General features: G+C 39.8%; 1 protein-coding gene across 1 annotated transcript; it reads right to left on the reverse strand.

Moving 5' to 3' along the window:
- Positions 1-579: 579 nt before the first annotated feature.
- CLDN1 (claudin 1) lies at positions 580-18,011 on the reverse strand. Its single transcript, XM_073589426.1, has 4 exons — positions 17,643-18,011; positions 5,310-5,474; positions 4,696-4,780; positions 580-2,339 (listed from the first exon to the last, which is right to left on the reverse strand). Exons 1-4 carry the CDS (start codon positions 17,863-17,865, stop codon positions 2,174-2,176), a joined length of 639 nt encoding a protein of 212 aa, XP_073445527.1. The 5' UTR covers positions 17,866-18,011; the 3' UTR covers positions 580-2,173.
- Between the last annotated feature and the right edge of the window lie 4,643 nt (positions 18,012-22,654).

Genomic DNA, 22,654 nt, shown 5'->3' on the forward strand with positions numbered 1-22,654 from the left:
TAATCCTCTTAACTTTTTCTAGATGTCATATGGTCAGTTATTGTCTATATAGTATTATCTATACAGTACAGTCTTCAGAATAGTCACAAAGTGGAACTATTGCATATCAAAGCTATAGATTAGCACTATAGGGTAGTACTGTTGCTTTGCATCACTGGGGTCCTGGGTTCAAATCCCACAAAGAACAACATCTGCAACGCGTTTGCATGGCCTATAAGTCTCCATACACTGGCTAAGCCCTCTCCACAAGGAGAAATGTACCCCCTTAGATCCCAGGAATAGGCCTCTCACTGAACCATTCAGATCTCCTGTATTGCACTAAGTATGAGCAAACACCCCAAAACAAGTGTCTGTGACTAGATTTTCTGATTTGGCTTCTAATACTAAGTCATGTTGAAAGGGTCCTCAGAGGATTGATATTAACTTTTAAGATTGCTACTTCCAACAGGTGACACTAGATTTCAAGTTCTATTTCTGTCTGAAGAGGCAATTTGCATTATATATATATATGTATATATATATATATATATATATATATATAATTTAAAATTCCTGTCAATAAACAAAATACATTTTGGCTACTGTAAAAGCAAGTCATTTATTTAAAAAAAAAAAAAATCACAAAAACAATAAAATCAGGTTCATCATACTAAAGAATGCACCACCTCCAAAGCTCATTGCCATTTGAGTATCCTCCTAGGAGGCTTGAGATTTATCATGCTGGCACTAGACAATACATCTTCCTAATACTATAAAATCCAAGTGTGGCAAAATACGTTTTAAAGAAAGAAAATATACTTTTGGTATCAATTGTAAAGCGAATGTTATACATATATACATACAGAGTTTATTAAGGATATTGTACTTTTTACAAGACTGTAGAGAAACACTCTACATCGGATTTCGCACCACAAAGCCTATTGTGATACAGAGCTGCAGGTCTGTGACACTTGTCTGGTCTTATACAGCTATGTTCTCATGTGTTCACCTACTAAGGAATGAATAGGAAGAGAAAGCATTCACTGATCTATTTCAACACATATGAACTTTTTTTAAAAAATTATTTCCAAGCTTTTTTTTTTAAAGATCAGTCACAATAGTATTAAAAGAAAGGAGTAGATTGAGGATTTGGTGGATGTTTCTTTATTTTTTGTGCATTTTTTCATATTTAGAGTTCCTTTCAGAGAGCCAAGACTCTACGTACCATAAGGGATGCCATGGGGGTCCTGACAAGAGGGGTCCAGCCAGGTTGACTGAATCTCCTCTCTTCAGGTCCTGCAATAGGAACAAATAGGAGTGTGGGATATTTACCCAGGGATCTTAAAAAAAAGACATGGGCACAAAAATTTTGAATTATTTCTGTCCTATGTTGCTAGAATTGTGATAACGTTAACCAGCACCAAAAAAGGACCCCATTTAAATATTTGCTCTTGGGCTCCTTTCATATATTCAACTTAACAGAGCATTTTTAGTTTTCAAAATTTAGTCCCAAGAAAACTACTCCATAAAAAGACCATCGTTTGACACTAAGAAATTCTTTTTGTTTTGTTGGCCCCAGTTAATGACGTCTAAGATATAATGTGGCTGGCTTGAACAGTGGTTCATTTAATGCAATAAATAGTCTCTTAGCTCTATTTAACTATGACTAATGAGAGGTACATCCCGTAATTCCAAATTATGCAAAAAATAACCTTTGAGATTCTGATATGTAAAAGTGCTTAATACTTATAAATGTATATATCGGACAGTAATTAGTGATGCTTTATATGTTATTAATATAGAAACGCATTATAATGACCATTTCGCATGATTTGCAATCTGTTCTTCATCAAGACTGATGATTACATTTTCATAAATAAACCAATCTACTTATCAGCACATGGGATTTGTACATCTGGGAAATTTTCTATTTTGGTTTTTACTTTACTTTTCTATTTGACTTCCCATTGCCTCTTGACCTTTTAACCACCACTCAATTAATAAGATAATGACCGGCAACGTTCTATTTTCAGGCCAAGATGTTTCAAACCACTTTTCTTTTAATTACTAGAATAATGGACTGGGTTGCTGGCAAATAGCAGGTAATTTTGGCAAGTGGGACTATTTCTCTAGTGGCAGTAGTAAAAAAAGATTGTCAATTCCCAGTGAAATATTTAGGCAGTATCATTGAGATTTACACATAGTCTTTTCCTGAAGGTGCTGAAGGTGCATTTTTGTTGTACCCTCTTGGTGGGTATGAAGTTTCTTTTCTGGGGCAAGAGCAGCAGAGAAGAGCACCTCCTAAAATGGCCAGTGCAGCGCCAGCCCAGCCAATAAATAAAGCTGGACCAAACTCATACCTAGGACAAAAAAAAAAGAAAAAAAAAAGAAATCATTTTCTGTGTTATTTGCCTTTGCAACATTCATGATTTTTAAAGGAACAGTATAGTTAGGTACAAAGTTGATGCATTTCAAGTGGAAATAGACTAAAGCTACTGATATAGCTTACTCATGATAGTTTCCCCAATGTCTAGATTTCAGTTCCAGTCCCAGGGTCCAATCAAGTCCATTTCCACATTGCATTTAAAACAGAAGAAAGCTTTCTCCTCACTGTCTTGATAACATATATGAGAAGGCTGGTGTAGAGACAGAACCATGCCCTCTTTTTTTGGCTATGAATAAACAAAGACAGAGGTCGGCTTAGTTTATGACTTGAGCCTGTTAGTCTGCTCTTTCCATACTCATCACAGACCAAAAGAGGAGGGAAGTAAGCTTTCATCTGTTTCAAAACCAATTTCGAAGTGCTTGGTGCCTGGGACTAGCTTTACAATATGGACACTGAAGAAGTTTTGTGCTGTTCTGCTTCGAGACTAAAGACGGACATAACAGACTCACATTGAGCCATCTTCAGTCTCAAGGTGGAGCATGCACTCAGCCAATCACTTCTGCCCATTGGTTTTAGGAATTATTGTGGTACTCAGCACCCTAACCCCACCAATCAAAACTTCTGGCATGCCTCTACATACCAGTTTTTTTTTAACATTCAGTTTAACATAGGCAAACATTCAGATTGAGAAGAGGTTGTCCTAGCAGTGGACAACACTTTTAAAATATATTAGTAAGCTCAATCTAATTCCATGTGAAACACATTCACACAGCTTTTTATCTAGCTAAACAATCCTTGGTAGGCAGATCTGGATGAAATATTGTTCATGTCACTTGTAATCAACTGATCCCACTATCTTCTATCAGATCAGGAATTAACCCTCTACAGTTTCAGTTGTTAGGTGTGTCTTAGCTTCATGTATCAAAACCGGCAGGGTTTTCAATATTTTACATCAACCATCTAGAGAAAATTATAGCTGAATTCTGACTGATCTCGGCACAAAGACCATTTTAGATTTTTTACTAGAAATGTTCTTTTAGATAAGGCCTACTGAACTTTTAAGTGTAAAAAGTCTAACATCAATCTTAACTATTGGGTAGTACCTCATGTTCTTATCTTTTGCATTAGTTAAAAAAGCACTCTTATTCAAGTTTTTATCCTCTTAATATATTACAATAATCATATTATATAGCACTATGTTCTAACAATTGCTCATTTTGTCTTTCTACCCAGTTAAATCATCCTTTTTCTTTGCTCTACAAAGTCTACTTAGAAACAAGAAGTCCTTTTTCCCTATATTTCTCATTCTCGCTTCAATTTGTGACCCAGCTGCTCCCTCAGCCCCCCTGTCAGAGACTTTTGCAGTGACTTATGACTCATGCATGGAAAATGGACTTCCTGTTTCTGTATATCTGTACAGAGTTTAGAAGGATTTATCTAGTCTGTGCTTTAATCATGTGATGTCATATCCTAATGGAAAAGAGAAGAATCAGCTGGGTAGAAAGGCAAAATGAGCAATTGTAAGTGCACAGTGCTATATAATATGATTGCAATATATTAAAAAGATAAAAACTTTGACGGGAGAGCTTCTTTAATGACAGGTAAAGATGAGGTTTCTAGAAATTATAATATAAGATAAGTAATGAGCTGCATGTTATCACATTAAGGTTTTACAGAAGGGTTTAAAATAATGCAAAAATACTACTGTATCCACAATCAGTAAGGATGAATTGAAGCAGTCAACCATAATTTACAGATTACACTTGAGTATAATTCATAATTTACTAATAGAATTAGCTTCTAAGGGGTAAAGTTTCTCTTTATGAAGAGTGCCAAGTTGGCATAGTGAGATTTATAAGCTGTGCATTGCTCATCTGGGATATGCAAAAAACCTCTTCAAAGAGGTCTCTAAATGAAATTCCTAGTTTGGCTTCGTATCCTCAGTCATGTAGCAAGGGCCTTTAACTGGTCAAATTGACTGTTACAATTGACATTTTTAATAGGTGGTAGTAAAGTTCCTGCCTTTTCCATGCTTTTTGCATATTTAAATTCCCAAATGAGCATTGCATGGCTTAAATGTTATCTTAAACCAATTTGCACTCTTCACAAGGAGAAACTTTATCCCTTAAATCCTCTTTTAGAAGCCTCTCACCCAGCCAAATCCATTCTCTTGCCTTGCACTGCTAAGGGGCAAACAGCATGAAACACATTTCTGTACATGGAGTGCTTGGTTTAGCTTCTTATATTAAGGCACATGGGAAGTCATTTTAAGTCAATTGATATTGACTTATGAGATTGCTACCTCCACTAATACTGAATAATGCACTTACTTGGAGTTGCTTGGTGTGAAGGCGTTATAGAAAGCTCTAGCTATGTCATTTCCATACCATGCTGTTGCAATAAGAACACAAAGACCTAAAGAGAAGAGGGCAAATAATTCAGAAGATACGCAAAGTGAAAAAAATTCGAGTTGGGTATTTTCAGTTTAAGACTCTCAAAGAAGCACTCCACGAGTAGCATGGAAGGACTGGCGGACACGGACAGAAATTTATTTAGAAGTTTATTTCAGTATATGCAAAAAATGTTACTGCTATATATTACATACTATAAAGTTTGATGGAGTACATTACACAGTTTATAATTATATTAAAATTGTATTTAATAGAAGCATGAAAGTATTCCTTTTCTCAGTCTTGCAGCATTGGGCGCAGTAGTGCACAGAGTAAGCAGATTATGTACGACCGTGAGGCAGAACACAAGAGTATTTGCGGTATTTCAGGATTTGTAATGTCGTATCCTCTTTAGGATGTTAATCACGCTGCAATTGGCGCCACTGCTCAATGGAATGCTTATGTGGTCACAGAAACATATAACGAGGTGAAAGTTAATTTATTCTTAGAGCATGGGTTGTTTTGTAAAATCGCCTAAATATAATGACTCATACCAGCAATAATGAAGAGAGCGCCACCTACGATCCCCACTTTGGCTTTCTTCACTTCGTCGTCCTGTAGACAAGTTAGACATTTCATACCTACTGCAGCAATGCAAGCAGCAAAGAATCCCACAAGGATTCCACAGATCATCAGAGCCCGTGTGGCCTGCATAGTGCCTGAATAAAGAAGATAGATATGTTAGTACATCTCATTTATTTGTTAAGTACATAATGCATCACAAAATTAGCCTTTATTTTGGCAAGTAAGACTAAAATTATCCTAATATTGTGCAGAGAATACAGTTGGAGGTTTCAGATCTACAACAGCTCCTTAGCCTCATTTGCATCTGCTTACAGATTCCTTTAAAACTGATAGTATGAAATCTTAAAGCAATTACTTAAAGTGAACCTGATACATGCTGCCAATCCGTGGACATCATGCTTCAGGTACTGGCTGTGCGGTTTAAGCCAGGTATGTATGAATCTGAAACATTGTGACGTTTCAGAGAAAGACATACATTAAAAACTGATGGGGACTGAGCGGCACTGTAGACTTGTTGGACATCGTGCCCGCTGTCGCTGGTCCTTGCCTATATGTGTACATTGACTACTAAAAATATGTTTTTCTATGAAAAGCCACAACATTTCAATGTCAAACATAGCTCACTGAGGCCGTACAGCCAGTGCCTGATACATGCTGCTCATGGACTTGGCAGCATGTATCAGATGTCAGGTACTTGTTTAACATCTTTATCAATTATTTAGATGAAGGAATTGAGGGTAAACTGATTAAATTTGCTGATGACACAAAGCTAGGAGAGATAGCTAATACTAGAGAATAGAGAGAGAGAGGATTCAAAAAGATCTAAATAAACTGAAGCAGTGGGCAGCAACTAACAGAATGGTTTTTAACAGGGAAAAATGCAAAGTACTACATCTGGGCAATACAAATGAAAAAAGCATATACAGAATGGGAGGAATAGGGCTAAGCAACAGCACATCTGAAAAAGACTTGGGTATACTAATAGATCACAGACTGAATATGAGTCAACAGTGTGATGCAGCAGCAACAAAGGCAAATGCAATTCTAGGATGCATTAACAGAAGCATACAGTCTAGATCACGTGAAGTCATTATTCCCCTCTACTCCTCTTTGGTCAGACCTCATCTGGAATACTGTGTCCAGTTTTGGGCACCACATTTTAAAAAAGATATCAACAAACTGGAGCAAGTTCAGAAAAGAGCGACCAGAATGGTGACAGGTCTGCAAACCCTGTATTATGAGGAAAGGTTGCAGTATTTGGGAATGTTTAGCTTGCAGAAGAGAAGACTGAGAGGAGACTTAATAGCTGTCCACAAATATCTCAAGGGCTGTCACATTGTAGAAGGGTCACCTTTATTCTCACTTGCACAAGGAAAGACTAGAAGCAATGGGATGAAACTTAATGGGAGGAGACACAGATTAGATATTAGAAAAAACTTTTTGACAGTTAGAGTGATCAATGAGTGGAACAGGCTGTCACGGGAGGTGGTGAGTTCTCCTTCAATAAAAGTCTTCAAACAGAGGCTGGACAGACATCTGTCTGGGATGATTTAGCGAATCCTCCTTTGAGAAGGGGTTGGACCAGATGGCCCAGGAGGTCCCTTCCAACTCTACGATTCTATGATTCTACTCTTTAAGGGGAAACTGTCATGTAAAAAAACTCTATTAATCCAGAGATATGGGATTAATATGCAGGTTAATAGTGTATGGAATTTGCCTGGTGCCCGCACATTGAGTCCACTGCCAGGAGGAAATGAACCTATATTCCTCCTGTCAGCATTCGGTGTTCAGTCACCGGGTCGGCAGTGGCACAGGGTCAATCATTGCTCTCTGCATAGAGAGTGGTTGCTGTAACTGCGCTCCCGGCACTGACTGACAGCAGTTTGGCATTAGGCCCGGCAGTGGAGCTCAGTATGCGAGCATCAGGCAGGTTCAGAACACTATTACCCCCCATTCTTACCCCATATCTGCAGGTTAATAGCATTCTTTCACTTGACAAGTTCCCTTTAAGGCCCTTTATCATACGCTCATAATTACCGAGGGTTCATAAAAACTCTTGTTTCTGATCATTGGCCATTGCAAACATGTCATTAATCAACTTGATGGATGGGCAAACTGCTGGTTTGTTAGTGGATTAGATCGTGGTTTAGCTGCATTTTATATGTGGACAGAACGACTTTATTAAAGATCATTCTGTACACACCGTTTGTATCGGTCAATGTGCAGAAATTGGCCTATATGCTGTAAATGCACCTCTGTTGTTCACACAACTTCCCTCATTTGCTGAGTAAGTATCAGCAGGGACTGCATGTACCTTCATGTAGGTTCCCTAAATATGTTTCCATTGGACATGTGAATATGTTTTCTCGTTAACTTATTATATTTCACATTGACGTAATAGACAATTTGTGGAGAATATTGCCTTGGGTGATTTTAACAATGATACAGTTAAGATGCATAATTCATGGTCGTGCTGCATATCTCATGGCGGCTTAGAGCCTACTCTATTTGTCACATCCTGCTTTAGGTCCGTATTGGGATGTCAAACTTTGGAATATATTTTGCATCATTAAATCACCACTTACCAAGAATGTTATAAACATTTCAAGCCCCAAATGTATAGGAGAAAGCTCCCCAAGAATAATAACCAGTAACATGTTCTCAAAATAAAGACCTAAAACCATAGTCAGTCATTGGTAACCAGCAGCGGATATTAAATGTAATAGTTTTTACAATTGATTTTTTTCTATTTTTATTATACTTGGCAGATGATTTATTCTTTTCATGGACGACCAATATTATTATGTCTTTCGCTTCGAAGATTAGGTGACTGTATAATAACAACTTCTTTAAAAATCTTCCTGTTTTTAATTCTTTGCCAAGTTCTAACTTGAAAAGTAGCAACATTTCTAACTTGTAAGCAAGTTTAAACCTGGCTCTGTTTTTATTGTAAGTTCGTCCAAAAGATTCTTCTACCTCCTGAAGCTCGGAAACCCAACCCTGGTCTACTCTTTGTGCGGTTATGGAAGTTTTTTTTTTCCCCTGGATTACATTTTCTCAGAGATAAAGAACAGTAAAATATATTCTTAGCTACATTTACATCTATAGCTCTACAGAATTTAATCCCTGTAGTTAGATTCACTTTTCAGCTTAGTCCGTATTTAGCTAAGATTTTCAACTTGACCATTGATTTAGATTTGTTTTTTCTATTTATACATGGAATTCAATAGATGGAGGGGGTCCCCGCACCCCCACAAAAACAATTGCGAGCTGATTTGTTTTCATAGCATGTACTGAGTCTATTAAGTAGAGCAAACAGTTTTTGTCGTTAAAAAACTGAAGGCAATAAATGTCCCATTAAAATCCAATTACAATGCAAAAATAGGGAAAGTAAAATAAAACAATACAGTACATTTGGTAATTGTGTCAATAAATACAGTAAGGTTAAGGCTGGGTTCACACGTAGCGGAACTCTTGCGGAAATTACCGCGAGAATTCCGGAATTCCATTCCGCGGGAAAATCGCATTTTAAATTCCCGCGGAAAAACTAGCATTTTGCAAGCGTAATTAGCTTGCAGAATTGCTAGCGTTTTCCAAGCGATCTGGAGCATCGCTTGGAGAACTGATTGACAGGTTGGTCACACTCGTCAAACATAGTGTTTGACGAGTGTGACCAACTTTTTACTATTGAGGCCGCCTATGCGGCATCAATAGTAAAAGATAGAATGTAAAAAATAATAATAAAAAAAAATATTGTTATTCTCACCTTCCGACGTCCCGCACAGCCTTTCCGCCTCTCTCCACGCTCCCGGTCCCAGTAATCCTTTGCGACAATTACCGCGATGACGTCTGTTCTCGCGGGATTGCGACATCTCGCGGTCATTCGCAATGACGTCGCGAGAATGACCGCGAGACTTTGCGATCCCGCGAGAATGGACATCATCACTCGCAAAGGCTTACTGGGACCGGAAGCGTGGAGAGAGGCGGGAAGGCTGCGTGGGACGTCGGAAGGTGAGAATAACAATATTTTTTATTTTAAATTCTATTTTTTACAGGGATATGGTACCCAAAGCCCGGAGAACAGTCTCCTCTCCTCCGGACCGTGGGTACCATCCGCAAATGTTCTGCTTACTTTTCGCATGGTGTGCACAGCCACATGCGGAAAGTAAGCAGAACAATGCATTCCTATGGGTGCGGGATCGCCGCGATTCTGTGAAATTAATGAGCATGCTGCGTTTTTTACTGCAAAGCGATTCCGCCGCGGTAAAAACCGCAGCATTAGCACAGCATTGCGGAATCCCTTAGGAATGCATGGGATGCTTATTTTTCGCATTTTTGCGGCAAAATCGCAAGGTTAAAACCGCAGCGGAAACGCGAAAAAAACGCCACGTGTGAACTCAGCCTAAGGGTTTTTTTTTATATCTTAGCATATAAAAATATAACAACATAAAAATATCCTAAAAGAACACTGTCAGAATTGTTGTCTTTCACTAAATTAATAAAATATATATAAAGTATACTCTAAAATTATAACATTTAAAAATATTTGTTTGCAATATCTACTCTTATCTCAGAGTCCCAAATTATAATCTTAGGTTATATATAGAAAATGAATGTTTTTTTGGCTGGTCCCTAAGAACTGTTGTGACCTCTTTCTTGAATTGCTACTGCTCCCTTGAAATAATTTTGCCAAATCGGTCATTTTTGGGAGGCTTTGCAAATGTTTGTTTTCCCTCTTAACTATAGACTAAAGGAGTTGTCCAGGTTCCTAGAATAGTGGGACAAGGTTGTTGAAATAACAAAACCAGAAGTACTTAAGCCCTTGCCGCTCCACACTGCTGATGTTTTATTGTTGGAATATGTTTGGCGCAACAACTCCATTCCTGTCTTTGAATGTTCAGTTGCTAAATTTACATGCTGTTCATAAAGTTAGAACAAAAAAAACTCCCAGAGGCTCACTCAGGGAAAGCATGTGACTGTGGTTCCTGTTTTTCCTGTGTCTGTGTATGAGAGAAACAGACTGCTGTAGATGCTGCACAGATAGAGACACACAAATGATTTATTCCTGATCTATTAAGCTTATCATATATTGTTCCTGTTTGTTCCTGAATAAAGAAGCTCTGTTGCCACATGCTTGGAGAGGATCCTGAATAATCCGCTGCCAACATTTATTTACAGGGATGCAGTGGTAATGTCACATCTACAAGACATACCACTGTTGCCAATCACTGCCCTCAGCGGTGATGCCTAGTGAGATGGCAAGAGACTGCTGCATGATTTTATTTTTAAATGAAATGTAACATTGTCCCTCATCCCTAGAGTTTTCTTAGTTGTCATTATTTATAATTATCAACATCTCTTGCTTCTTTGATTGTGACATACAGAGCAAACATTGGGATGACTGCCGTTGTTCTCTTGTTGAAGAGTTTCCATATTCATAATCCAACTTCTAGTAGAGTACAAAGCTCAAACAAGTCCAGTGTCACACCCCTGTCATGTCCCTGTCCAGCTGCTGACGTAAAACTGCCATGAAAATAACAAAAGTCACCACATTTTTTAACAACTTTAAATTGTGTAAGAAGTTTTCAACTTTTCAAAGCTTTTTATGTCAGAATTATGTTGTAAGAGCTTTGATAAATCAGAGCCGGTATGTTAACTTACTGGGAATCAGTTAGTATAGTAAACCAATGCTATCTAAAAAGTTATTAATGGTTTATAGTACCTGTTCATTTCTCATACCATTTAATACATTAGGAAATCATGTAAACTATTCTATTTTATATATACTGTACAGCCTCCATCACAGGAATCCATTAAACATACGTGTTTGGAGGCTCTGTTGACATCACCTTCCATGTAGGGACAGTTATCACTGGAGCTTCCCCAAAGCACTCAGAGGCTGGTGAAGAATGTCACCGTGGTCTTGGCTTTACAGCTTGTTTTTCAAAGCTTGGATAACTGTAGCTTCAGTCCATCCAGTTGCACCTCTCACCAGCTTTCCAGTTATGTGACTAAGTGTTGTGGTTTCCAAAAGCATCATAATCAGCTGCAAGGGACTAATCTAGCTGAAGTATGACGAGACAGTATTTCCTCCATAAGGCAAGGGTCCGGTAACTTTTTTCAAGTGAAAATATATTTCACTGACATAACAGAATCTTTTGAGATGAAAGTAGAGGGAAGAGCTGAACCCTGGGCTATGCCGGCGAGTCACTTACATTACCCACAGAGTCAATCCTAGCTACAAGATGCTGCCATGGAGAAAGGTCCTAGTCTCTAGATGGAAAGGGAGGAGGATAGTAGGCAACATATTCCCTAGCATGCCTATAGAGTGGGATACATTAAAACCGTCTGTTATAGTATACATTTGGAGTCCACTCAACAAAGGCCTCATACATAAGGCTTAAAACGAGATGTGAACAGAGCTTTTAGTACCAATTAGATAGCTTGTAAGGGTGCAAGCTGCTAATTTTCATAGATTACAATTATGAGTTAACTGTAAAAGGCACGTATGAGCTGTGAGGGAGCAAGGGGAATTCAGATGTTGTAAAGTTTAACTTGACAAATAACATTTTAATACTTTGTTGCAGAAGGCTATTTTATTTAAGAAGGTCAAGATAAGAAGCACAAATCATTGACCAATGACAAGTTGAATGTCAAAATACATTTTTTTGCGCCATAATGTTCCAGAACTGTGTTATCTGCGTTAAGCTAACCTTTGCTACATCTGTATATACTGATTTTACACAGGGACTTTCTCCTGTCTGTGTCCACTGCTGTTCTTCAGTTTGGAAAGAAATAGTTAACTTAGTATATTGAACCTGGAATGTTCTTTGGTTAAGGTTAGGTACTCTGTTAATTCTTGTCTTTTATGTTTTGGAGGTGTATTGCTTTGTAGAAAATATGCAGCTCTCTAGGATGACTGTTTTGACAGGCCTAATCTTGTCTGAATGTACATAGGAGTCACGTAGAGCATTGTTAAGATCCTAACATCGATAGAGAAGGATGTGAACCCGCCATCTTTGCTGTATGAAGCTCAGCCTACAAAATCACCAACCCTTAATTACTTCAACTTTCATGTCTCAGGCCACAAGTCATTCATTCTCTGGATAAAAGGCACCTGGCAGCTGTTTCCTGCAGTTAAAGTTTATTGGCTTTTTTGATAAAAATTACCATAATATACATATGAGGGAGTTTTGGGCTGACACTTTTTTATTGCCCAGATTTTTATAATTTCCCAACAGCTTCTGATGTATGTTGCATGCATGCAGTATATATGTAGTATGTATGTAGCATGTATGTAGTATGTATGTTGCATGCATGTTGCATGTAGTATATATGTAGTATGTATGTTACATGCGTATATGTAGTATGCATGTTGTATGTATGTAGCATGTAATTTTTTTTTTTTTTTTTTACATTCAAAACATTAGCCGGATGATGGGACTACTACTGTCAGCGCATCATGAAGACAGACAGCGCATCATGATGACGTCATTTCGGCAGCCAATCAGAGCCACTTTTGTGGCTCATTGCATTTTGGACTTCCGATTCCGGTATCCGATATGAAAAAAGTATCGGTACTCGGTATCGGAATTCCGATACGGCAAATATCGGCCGATACCCGATACTTGCGGTATCGGAAAGCTCAACACTATTTACAACCTTTTCCTGGTAAGCTTTATAAATCATGATTTATCCATTGTGGAAACATGAATAAAAGATGTCCAAGACATGGGTTTTAATGGGTGTTCTTACCAGAAATGCATGGTTCTCATGATAGTATTTACTGTAGTTTGCTCACTTACATAGAGCCAACATATTCAGCAGCGCTTTATGAACATTCTCATCACTGTCTCCATTGGGTCTCTGAACCTACATTTTCTATCAGTGTCTTGCGAGTTTTTGAGAAAATGCAAGCAAACACAAGGAGAACACAAACTCCTTATACTGTAGATGTTGTCCTTGGTTGAAATAAGCCTAGGATTAGAGGGAGGCTGCAATGCTAACCACGAAGCCATTGTGTTGCCCTATGTCATAGGGTCCAACCTCTGAGGCTCACACCTCTCTTGTCAATGGGGGTCCCCAGTATCCTGTGATCGGAAAAATGTCAGCACACACACGCTTTTCTCCGTTCACTAATATGTAAGTTTTAACAACTCCGTTCTGCTATTTTTGAATCTTCCATAGAAGTGAATGGAGAGAGCCATGGATGAATAACCATCTGTTTCTGTTTTAATAAAGTATGAGTTCAACTAACTCTGAAAAAGTAAAGAAGTTACTACTTTAGTTCCCAGGAAGCACAACATAAATCGTTGCTTAAGGAGAGGGGGGATTTTTGAAGATCACCAAGCCATGTCATCCAATATTGGAGGCTAAAATCTGTGTGTCAGGTGCCAGTCCTGCTGGTGAAGCTCAGCCAAAGGTTAACAGAAAGGAAATAGGCGGCACATCCGTTCGCAATATGTAAAAATTTAGTTTATGCTTTATTCAAAATTCATTAAAAACATGGATTCCAAAAAATATAAATAAAAACCTGATGCGTTTTTTTGGATTCCATGTTTTTAATGAATTTTGAATAAGGCATGAAATGAATTTTTACATATTGTGGACGGATGTGCCACTTATTTCCTTTCTCTGAACATATATCATTGTTTAACCATGGATAACGGAATCCTAGTGAGATCTGCGTGACAACCCATGCCAAATGTTCAATGGTCACCTTATAGTTTAACATACAGCTTACCAGGATATGTAGTTGCATATAATTGCAGAAGATTCAATTTCTAGGAGAAATTGATTAGACTCTTGGTTTTCAACTTATAAGCTATATTTTTAAGGCACAGGTGAACAACTTTTTCTGGTCTTAGATAGAGTCATATTGTCACACTCAATGACTTCCGAGGACCGCAATAATACTTAAATTGGCATTCCCTTTTGAGGGGGTTTATGACATATCAAAAGTATTTGCTATAAATATCTAAGGCTGGCTTCACAATAGTGTTTTGTAGCGCTGCGGACTGCAGCCTACTTCTTCGATCTTCAATTAAGCTTCGCCCACTGCCGCACCTCTTCCTTCAGCTCAGCCTACGTCAGCATGCGTCCTGTTTACCCTATCTTTAACATTGGGTATGCAGGCCATGTGGATGTATCTTGACGCATCCACATGCATCGTTTTGACGCTGCACCGAACGCAACAAGTTGCATTTTGTTGCAGTAAGCGGACGCGTCAAAACGACGCATGCGGATTTGTCAGCATACATCCGCATTGCCTGCGTACCCAAAGTTAAAGATAGGGTACGCAGGACACATGCAGACGTAGGCGGAGCTGAATGAAGAGGTGTGTCAGTGGGCAGGACTTAACGGAGGACGAAAGGAGGAAGCAGGCTGCCATCCGCAGCCCTGCCGAACGCTAGTGTGAAACTAGCCTACGTGATACATGTTCCACTACTAAGACTCCCAAATATTTGGGAATGGGGTGCTCTTCTCCCCCAATCAGTACTCTAGAGAGTAGAAGACCATGCACATCTGTAACGCTCTCCTTTGAGGACTTTGTGAAAAGCGGCCATCTACTGCAACACCCAATACTCTTATAATAGCCAGAGCAGCATCAACAGCCACCTCTCATAGTCACATACTCCTTTCTAGATAGCTAAACAGGGGCCCAGGAACCCTAGTCAATTGATATATGGAGGACCCAGATATAATTACCCAGTGCTCTCTCTGTGCTTTCCCATCATTGCTCCTGCTCAATTTCACTCTTTTTTTTCCTCTGATATGAAAATTACTGTATACAGAAAGATGGGGCTACACTAAATGGCTGGTCGCCCTGCAGCTTGTGCACCCTTTCCTATGGGGTACGTAAATTTTGCCTATGTTCTATTGTTCATAGCACTAATTTTCATGTATGATCATATTCTTCATAGTACTGTGGTATAATTTGAGTAGGATGTACTTAGGAATATTGATATCCAAGAAGTATAATTTCTTCTTGCGGAGAATGACATGCTAAGCATGTCGAGGTGAGGAGACTTAAAGCCGCAATGCTCCTCTGGGAAATATGCTAATTATGCAAATTGTCTCAAGAGAGGAAGAGGACTAGAACTCTAGTGCCACCTATTGGAGGTAGCAATCCTAAAAGTCAATGTTGACCCTTTAATGAGCCTAGTTACATGTCTTAGGATAAAAGCCAAGCCAGAATCTCCATTTGCAGACACTGTGTTTCTGGGTACTGCCCCTCATCAGTGCAAAGTGGGAGATCTGGTTTGGCTGTGAGAGAGGCGTCTTGCTACCTCCAATAGGTGGCACTAGAGTTCTAGTCCTCTTCCTCTCTGAAGAGACAATTTGCATAATTAGCATATTTCCCAGAGGAGCATTGCGGCTTTAAGTCTCCTCACCTCGACATGCTTAGCATGTCATTATCCACAAGGAGAAATGATACTTCTTGGATATCGGTCAGACGCCTCTCTCACAGCCAAACCAGATCTCCCACTTTGCACTGATGAGGGGCAGTACCCCGAAACACAGTGTCTGCAAATGGAGATTCTGGCTTGGCTTTTATCCTAAGTCATGTAACTAGGCTCGTTAAAGGGTCAACATTGACTTTTAGGATTGCTACCTCCAATAGGTGGCACTAGAGTTCTAGTCCTCTTCCTCTCTGAAGAGACAATTTGCAAAATTAGGAATATTGAGAAACACTGGACAAGACTTTTCAAGTTGGATAAGTCAGTGATTGGTTCCTCTGAGCTAAGCACATCATTACCTTTTGTATCATACTATTAAATAGACACTGAGTCTTAACTTGCCCTCACTTGTCTGGAAACCATAGCAGCATTCCTTTGATGATGGTATACCTAATCACACTGGATTCTAGCTTTCATGTTGTGAAGTGAACATTGCCTAGAACATAGTATTTTTACAGTGCTGTCAGATAAGATCCTGTAAAAAAAGTTCTAAAGCAATTATCATTGAAGCTGAATTGCTGCAGATATCAATATGATCCAAGGATAGGTCTGTATACTATGTCAACTTGAAAACGCCAGATAACTATGACTAAATAATAATATACGGATCAATCTTAAAATGTTCTCCTAGACATAAATCATCATATACATAATATGCTTTTATCACCTTGTAGAAGAAGCAACACACAGCCCAGAAATGCTTTTAACCCAATATCTGTAGCAAACAAAAGTCAAAGCCTCAAAAATAGTCAAGAAGAAGACTTAGATGTCTCAACAGGTTGATATTAATCATGTCCTATGGTCTAAACACTCGTATGAGGTCATAGTCTATTCACTTTTGAAGAACCATACTGTATATAGTCATTATTACAATATATTAAAGTTACTATATTACGTACAAGATAGCATAAGTAGCCCATCATATTGTTTAATGTATATGCTGTTATGCATAAATGCCAGTCAATCACCTAAGTTAGTGGTCTCCAACATTTCTCACCTTGAGAGCCACATTCAACATGATTGCGAAGCACATCCAAGCCTGCCCCCACCGATCAAAAGTGACACTAAGAGCCCACCATTACCAATATTATGACTGCCACAGCTTGCCCATATAGAACTTGTACCCCACTCCTTTGTAGGCAGTATAATTACATCTATGGGTTCCCACATTAACCTCATTTGGTGTTCTCGTGCCAAGCATACATGCCACACTATTATGTTCAGCTTCAAGCTCCCTTCTAACAGTATCATCCTAACTACAGCTTACCATATTTAGTTATCTTCCTATCCCCACAAGGATATGCATATCCAGATCTTCTCTTCTACGCAAGACTACTCATAAAAGTCACCATCTACAGACCTTCTCCTCAGAACTGGTTGCTAAACCAGATGCTAATGCACAAAGCAGGCAGACAGCTACACATCTTGCACTCGCCAAGTACATGTGGCCCCTGAGCCACTGGTTGGGGACCCCTGACCTAAGGCATAGTCTTTCTAGCTCACATGATTAATCATAGGACCAGAATAAGGCCAGGGTCACAGGTATGGATGCTATTCCATTTCATGAAACTTAGTAAACACATAAGTACTGTACTAGTACAAACAAAACAAATGTATGAAATAGTTGACCATTTGTGATGGTAAATAGATAGATAGATCCTTATGCATTCGCCAATAAAGCCCTCACTCTTTTGTCATTGGAATTATATGACTTGTTCCTTTTTTGCTTTTTTTTGCATGTAGATATACGATAGATAATTAGACTTGAGGCAAATGTATAGCTTGATAAATAGTAGAATATATAGAAAATGTCAAATACACATATTTCAGAGTTGTACTTACTTCCCAGCTTCAGCAGAGAATCATACGATTTGCATTGCATTTGTCCTGTGCTCTGCATGACACAGGACATCCATAGTCCTTCGTAAGTCACTTGCGCTGTTATGATGGCGTCTCCAGCAAAAGAGGACATCTTCCATTGTGGAATAGCTACTGCTACTATAAACCCAATCCACCCTATACAAGCCAAAGCAAAGCCTAACAATTGTAAGCCTGAATTGGCCATTTTCTATAATAAAAAATAGAGTAGAAAATTCAGTTAGTTAGGTGAAACTCTGCTGGACACAGCGTCTACCTTCTCTATCACCTATCTAAAGAGCTGATGAGAGGCAGGCGAAGCAAAGAACTAAATGCACAATGTCGTCTATCAGTCTTATTTAAGTCTCTTGAGAAGTTCTCCTAGTGGAAGATAGTAACAACTGCATCTAGAGAGTAATCCCTCCCATTGCACAATCCTTCCTCCATCACCTCCCACTGCTTCTGATGATACCACATGTTGCCTCGGGATAGTGGCTATGCTCATCTCAGCTCTGAAGTCATTGTTTTGAGTCTAATCCATAATACATATTTTGTAAGCCAGGTGTTTTCCATGCAGAGACAAGAATAGTATAGAAAAGTCCAAACAGCCAGAACAATACCGTGGAAAATAGATGAATCAGACCATCACAACACACGTTCCTTCTGGATAAATAGCATTTAGTTGAGGATTATTGTCCAGTTGTTTTGAAAAGATACATCCTTTTGTAGAGATTTATAGTACATAATTATGGGTTTAACTAAAACTCAAATTTACAGGCAGATAGATTGCTATGAAAATAAATATGTAAAATGTGAGAACAATTGTTTGTTTTAGTCTTGACCTCAGGTTCACCGTTACTTGGCTTTACAACTTAGAATATTTCAGGCATAGTAGTACAGACAGTCTCACATTAGATTTCCAGGAAGCAGCGAGGGCAAATGTGCAATGCATTTTACGGCAATGTACATATTATTAAAAGGGGCAGAGACAAAAAACTAAAAAACTATTAAGATGAACAAAAATAAATGACTAAGGAGCCGGTCTTTATACATCTTTTTTTGGCAATATGGAAAACTAAGGCTGGTTTCACATTTGTGTCTGTTTGCGTAACGTTTCATCTGCAGCAATCCGAATGCGTCATATTTACCTATCTTTAACATGGTGTATGCAGGGGCATGCATTTGCATCAGTTTGCATGTGTTAGCGTACGCATGCTTTGTTTATCGGCGTGCGGCGGGGTACGACGAACGCATCATGTTGGATTTTTTGGAAGCGGCAAAAATCTGTCAAATATGCGCATTCATGCGCGCGGATGAGTGCGTCAAATAAACGCATTGCTATCTATGGCAAAGCATGCGTACGCAAGGACATGCGTTCTATACGTATGCGTTTTTTAATGAGTTGGTCCAGGAAGTGATTCAACCACCTGATAATTGAGAGCTCTATAAAGTGAAGTGTGGACACAGCAAGGCCATAACTCTCTGGACGCTGGACAATACCACAACACTGGCTGTGTAAGTATAGAACCTTAGCAAATGTCATCCTCCCTCAATGCTGTTCTGTACTTTGTACTAAATTTTTTTTCTGTTTACTTTTAGATGTGTCGACTGTCCTGGTGCAGTGGTTGGCTCCTGGTTGGCTCCTGGTGCAGTGGGTTTCTCCAGTTCATCTCCTGGTGCTGCTTTCTGTCGTGGTGAGGACAACACTGTCTATGTAAGTATAGAAACTTTGGGAATGTCTGTCTCTCTGAATGCTTTTTCTGTTCCTTGTAGACTGGCCAATTCTCTCCTGCACAGTGGGTGTCTACTGGTGCAGCGGTTTTCTCGATTTTGTTTCCTGTTTTGCTGCTTTCTGTCGTGGTGAGGACAACACTGTCTATGTAAGTATAGAAGCTTTGGAAATGTCTGTCTCTCTGAGTGGGTGTCTCCTGGTACAGCGGTTTTCTCCATTTTGTCTCCTGGTGCTGTGGTTGTCTCCTGTTGCTGCCATCTTTTCCTGGCCTGTGCTGACTGCTGTGGTGTTAGACTACTGCCTGTAATGTAAGTATTGTTGTCCTTTTTTTTTGTTCTACATTGTTTTTGGATCTTTACAAGTTTAATTTTTCTTCTGTTATTTTCTGTAATGTTTCACTTGACTGCAGGCTGCTCTCCAAAATGTCCTCAAGTGAAGAACAGATTTCTTCCCAGGGTGGACCGGGCAAAGATTATGTAATAACATTTGCTATATTACTATTTATTTATATAGCATCATTGATTCCATGGTGCTGTACATGAGAAGGGTAATATACAGTACAAAGTACAGATATCACTTACAGTAAACAAACTAACAATCACAGACTGATATAGAGGGGAGAGAGGACATACTGAATGATATGTATTGACTGGCAATACTACACATGTTTTAAATCATTTAATTTCTTTACAGGTACCTGGCAGTGATGAAGAGCAGGAGCAGTCCAGTGGAGAGGTTTCTTCCCAGGGTCGTTGGGCTCATGTGTCTCAGGAGGAAAGACGGGGTGTAAGTATTCCTTTCAACAAAGTTGTAATACAATTTTTTTCAGTTTTAGTTAAAATTCTAATTTCTATTTTATCTATAGGTTTCACATCGGGAAGAAGCCACACTCAACATAGACAACGAGCAACTTATTCATCTTGTGCAAGAGCGAGTACTGTTGTGGGACACCCGTGACCGTCAGCACTCTGACAATGTGGTGATTCAATGGCTCTGGGAAGAAGTGGCAACATCGCTGCTGCCTGGTTGGAACCATGCCACGCCGTGAGCCAGAACTGATTTTGGTAAGTATTATAATGTGGTCTGGACCAGCAGTGAACCTGTGAATGGATGTGCATTGTTTTCTAACTTTTTTTCCCCATCACAGTGAAGCGAATCAAAATCCGTTGGCGCTCAATAAAGGGCCACTTCAACAAGGACATGAGAGAGGAGCTTCGGGTTCAAAGTGGTTCTGCTGCAAGGTTCCGCAATTACAAGTACCACCAGGACCTTGCCTTTCTGAGGCCTGCGCTTGCTCAGCGAATGTATGTTTAGAATTTTTTTTTCTTTTTACTAAAGTTTATTTTTTTCCACACACAGAACCAGGAGCAGCACAACACAACCTTCATTTTTGCACTAATGTTTTTCTTTTTTCCACACAGAACCTGGTGCAGCATCACAGAACCCGGAGCATCCTCGGTTGAAGCGGTCCCTCTTCTACCAACCAATGAACAGACACAGTCCCAGTCATCCACCAGCGATGGAGCAACCTTGCAAACTTCACAGGCTGGGGAAGAGGCAGCCGGTCCATCAGGGTTTCCCTTCTCCCAGTCTTCTGCCTCTGCTTTTGCTGTGTCTTCTCGTCAGCAGCAGAGGACCTGGGAGAGGTCAGGCATGCCTGAGTTTCTGCAATTAAGCTCGGTCTTCCAGGATGGGGTTAGGTTGATTGCTGACAGAGTGAAGAGTGGGTTCCAATCACCTTGACCGCCTGGAAGCCGACCTTAATAGACTGGCACAACATTTTTTTTCTGCAATTGAGCGGAGCGTGTTAGAAAACCTTACGCCTCAACTCCAGCTGAACGTCATGCAGACTTGCCAGGTTGTTTATAGACACGCATTACAGCAGCAGCACTTCCTGCAGCAGTCACAATCCTGCAATCAACAGGCCATAGGATACTACCAGCGGTCAATCTACTATCCAGCTCTCACAGCACCAAACTATCTTCCACCATCACCACCTCCAGTTCACCGAGCGACCATGCTGCCAAGTCCTTCAACCCTGCAGTCGGCAGCATCCACTATACTCCAGAGTCCAGCACCCATGCGGCCAGCAGGATCATCAATGCTGCTCAGTCCAGCACCCCTGCCCACTACAGCATCCCTGCCCATTCCAGCACCCCTGCCCACTACAGCACCCCTGCAGCCACCAGTATCTACAATGCGGCACAGTCCAGAACCATGCCAGATGACTGCTACAGGCATTGGCGGTCCATCAGTGTTGGGAAGAGGTCGTGGTGGTGGAAAATTAAAAACATTCCCATACATACGTTGGCCCATGTCTGAGTTTTTGAACGTCTGAGAGTCATTGCCTCGTCCAAATGAGCTAATGTCCATGGCAACAAATCTACAATCGGCATCCACAATAGCCATTAGAACAATAGAAAAATATTTTTTAGAATTGAAGTACTCTGTTCCATTTCCAGCTGGTTTCATAACCCTAATGTGTTTGCTGTCCACAGCCCCCACACAGTTAGGAAAATTTCCTGGAATTTGGCAGCATTTTCAATCCAGAGTTCACTAGTGGGTTGAGGGAGAAATTCTTGCCGCAGAATGCCAACTAAAGCACGACAAGTGTCTACAATAATCCCAGAAAGGGTGGATACCCTAATCCAGAATTGGAAATGTAATGATGACAATGTCTCTCCAGTAGCCAGCAATCTGTGGAAAAGAAAATAAACACAAATTAGTACACTGCTTAGGGTTAGGAATAGGGTTAGGGTTATTTGTGACAGGAGTTTCTTTTTCAACGCTACGTACCTCAGGGTGACCAAGAGATGTTTCTTCAGCAGGAATTGCTCGATGGAGCTGTGTGTCCTGCCCGGAGATGGAACCTTGGACACTTAGCAGTAAGTCATGGAAGCTCTGTTATGACATTCTCATGTAGTCAACAAACTTCTCCGGGTTTTGCTGCAGCTCACTGTACAAAGAGTGGTAGGCTCCACGGCTCTCTCGGAGTTGAAGGATGGGATGTTGCCATTAGCGATGACAATCTTCTCAGACTTTCTCTTCTTCTGTGTTCTTGACAAGCAAACGCAAAGGCAGCAGCCAACTTCAGTTATAAATCCAGATCTTCTAGGAAGCTGTCCAGGTCAATATCCATCTTGCAGCTAGATACAGCATCCAAAGACGAGGATTTCCTCAGTGCAGTGTGTCTATATATATTGAAATCCCATGAGACATGCCTACTGGGTGTCTGATGTCAAGGAAAAGCTACTGGAAAAAATTT

This window comes from Dendrobates tinctorius, unplaced genomic scaffold (assembly GCF_039654945.1).
Source record: "Dendrobates tinctorius isolate UK_male_01 unplaced genomic scaffold, ASM3965494v1 ptg000107l, whole genome shotgun sequence".
NCBI lineage: Eukaryota > Metazoa > Chordata > Amphibia > Anura > Dendrobatidae > Dendrobates > Dendrobates tinctorius.

Excerpts from the sequence above, each read along its gene's own strand:
- CLDN1 (XM_073589426.1), bottom strand. The coding sequence starts at position 17,865 with ATGGCCAATTCAGGCTTACAATTGTTAGGCTTTGCTTTGGCTTGTATA. Across the intron at positions 5,475-17,642 it reads TTCTCTGCTGAAGCTGGGAA|GCACTATGCAGGCCACACGG; the intron begins GTAAGTACAACT and ends TTCTTTATTCAG. Across the intron at positions 2,340-4,695 it reads TTCACACCAAGCAACTCCAA|GTATGAGTTTGGTCCAGCTT; the intron begins GTAAGTGCATTA and ends TTTTTGTCCTAG.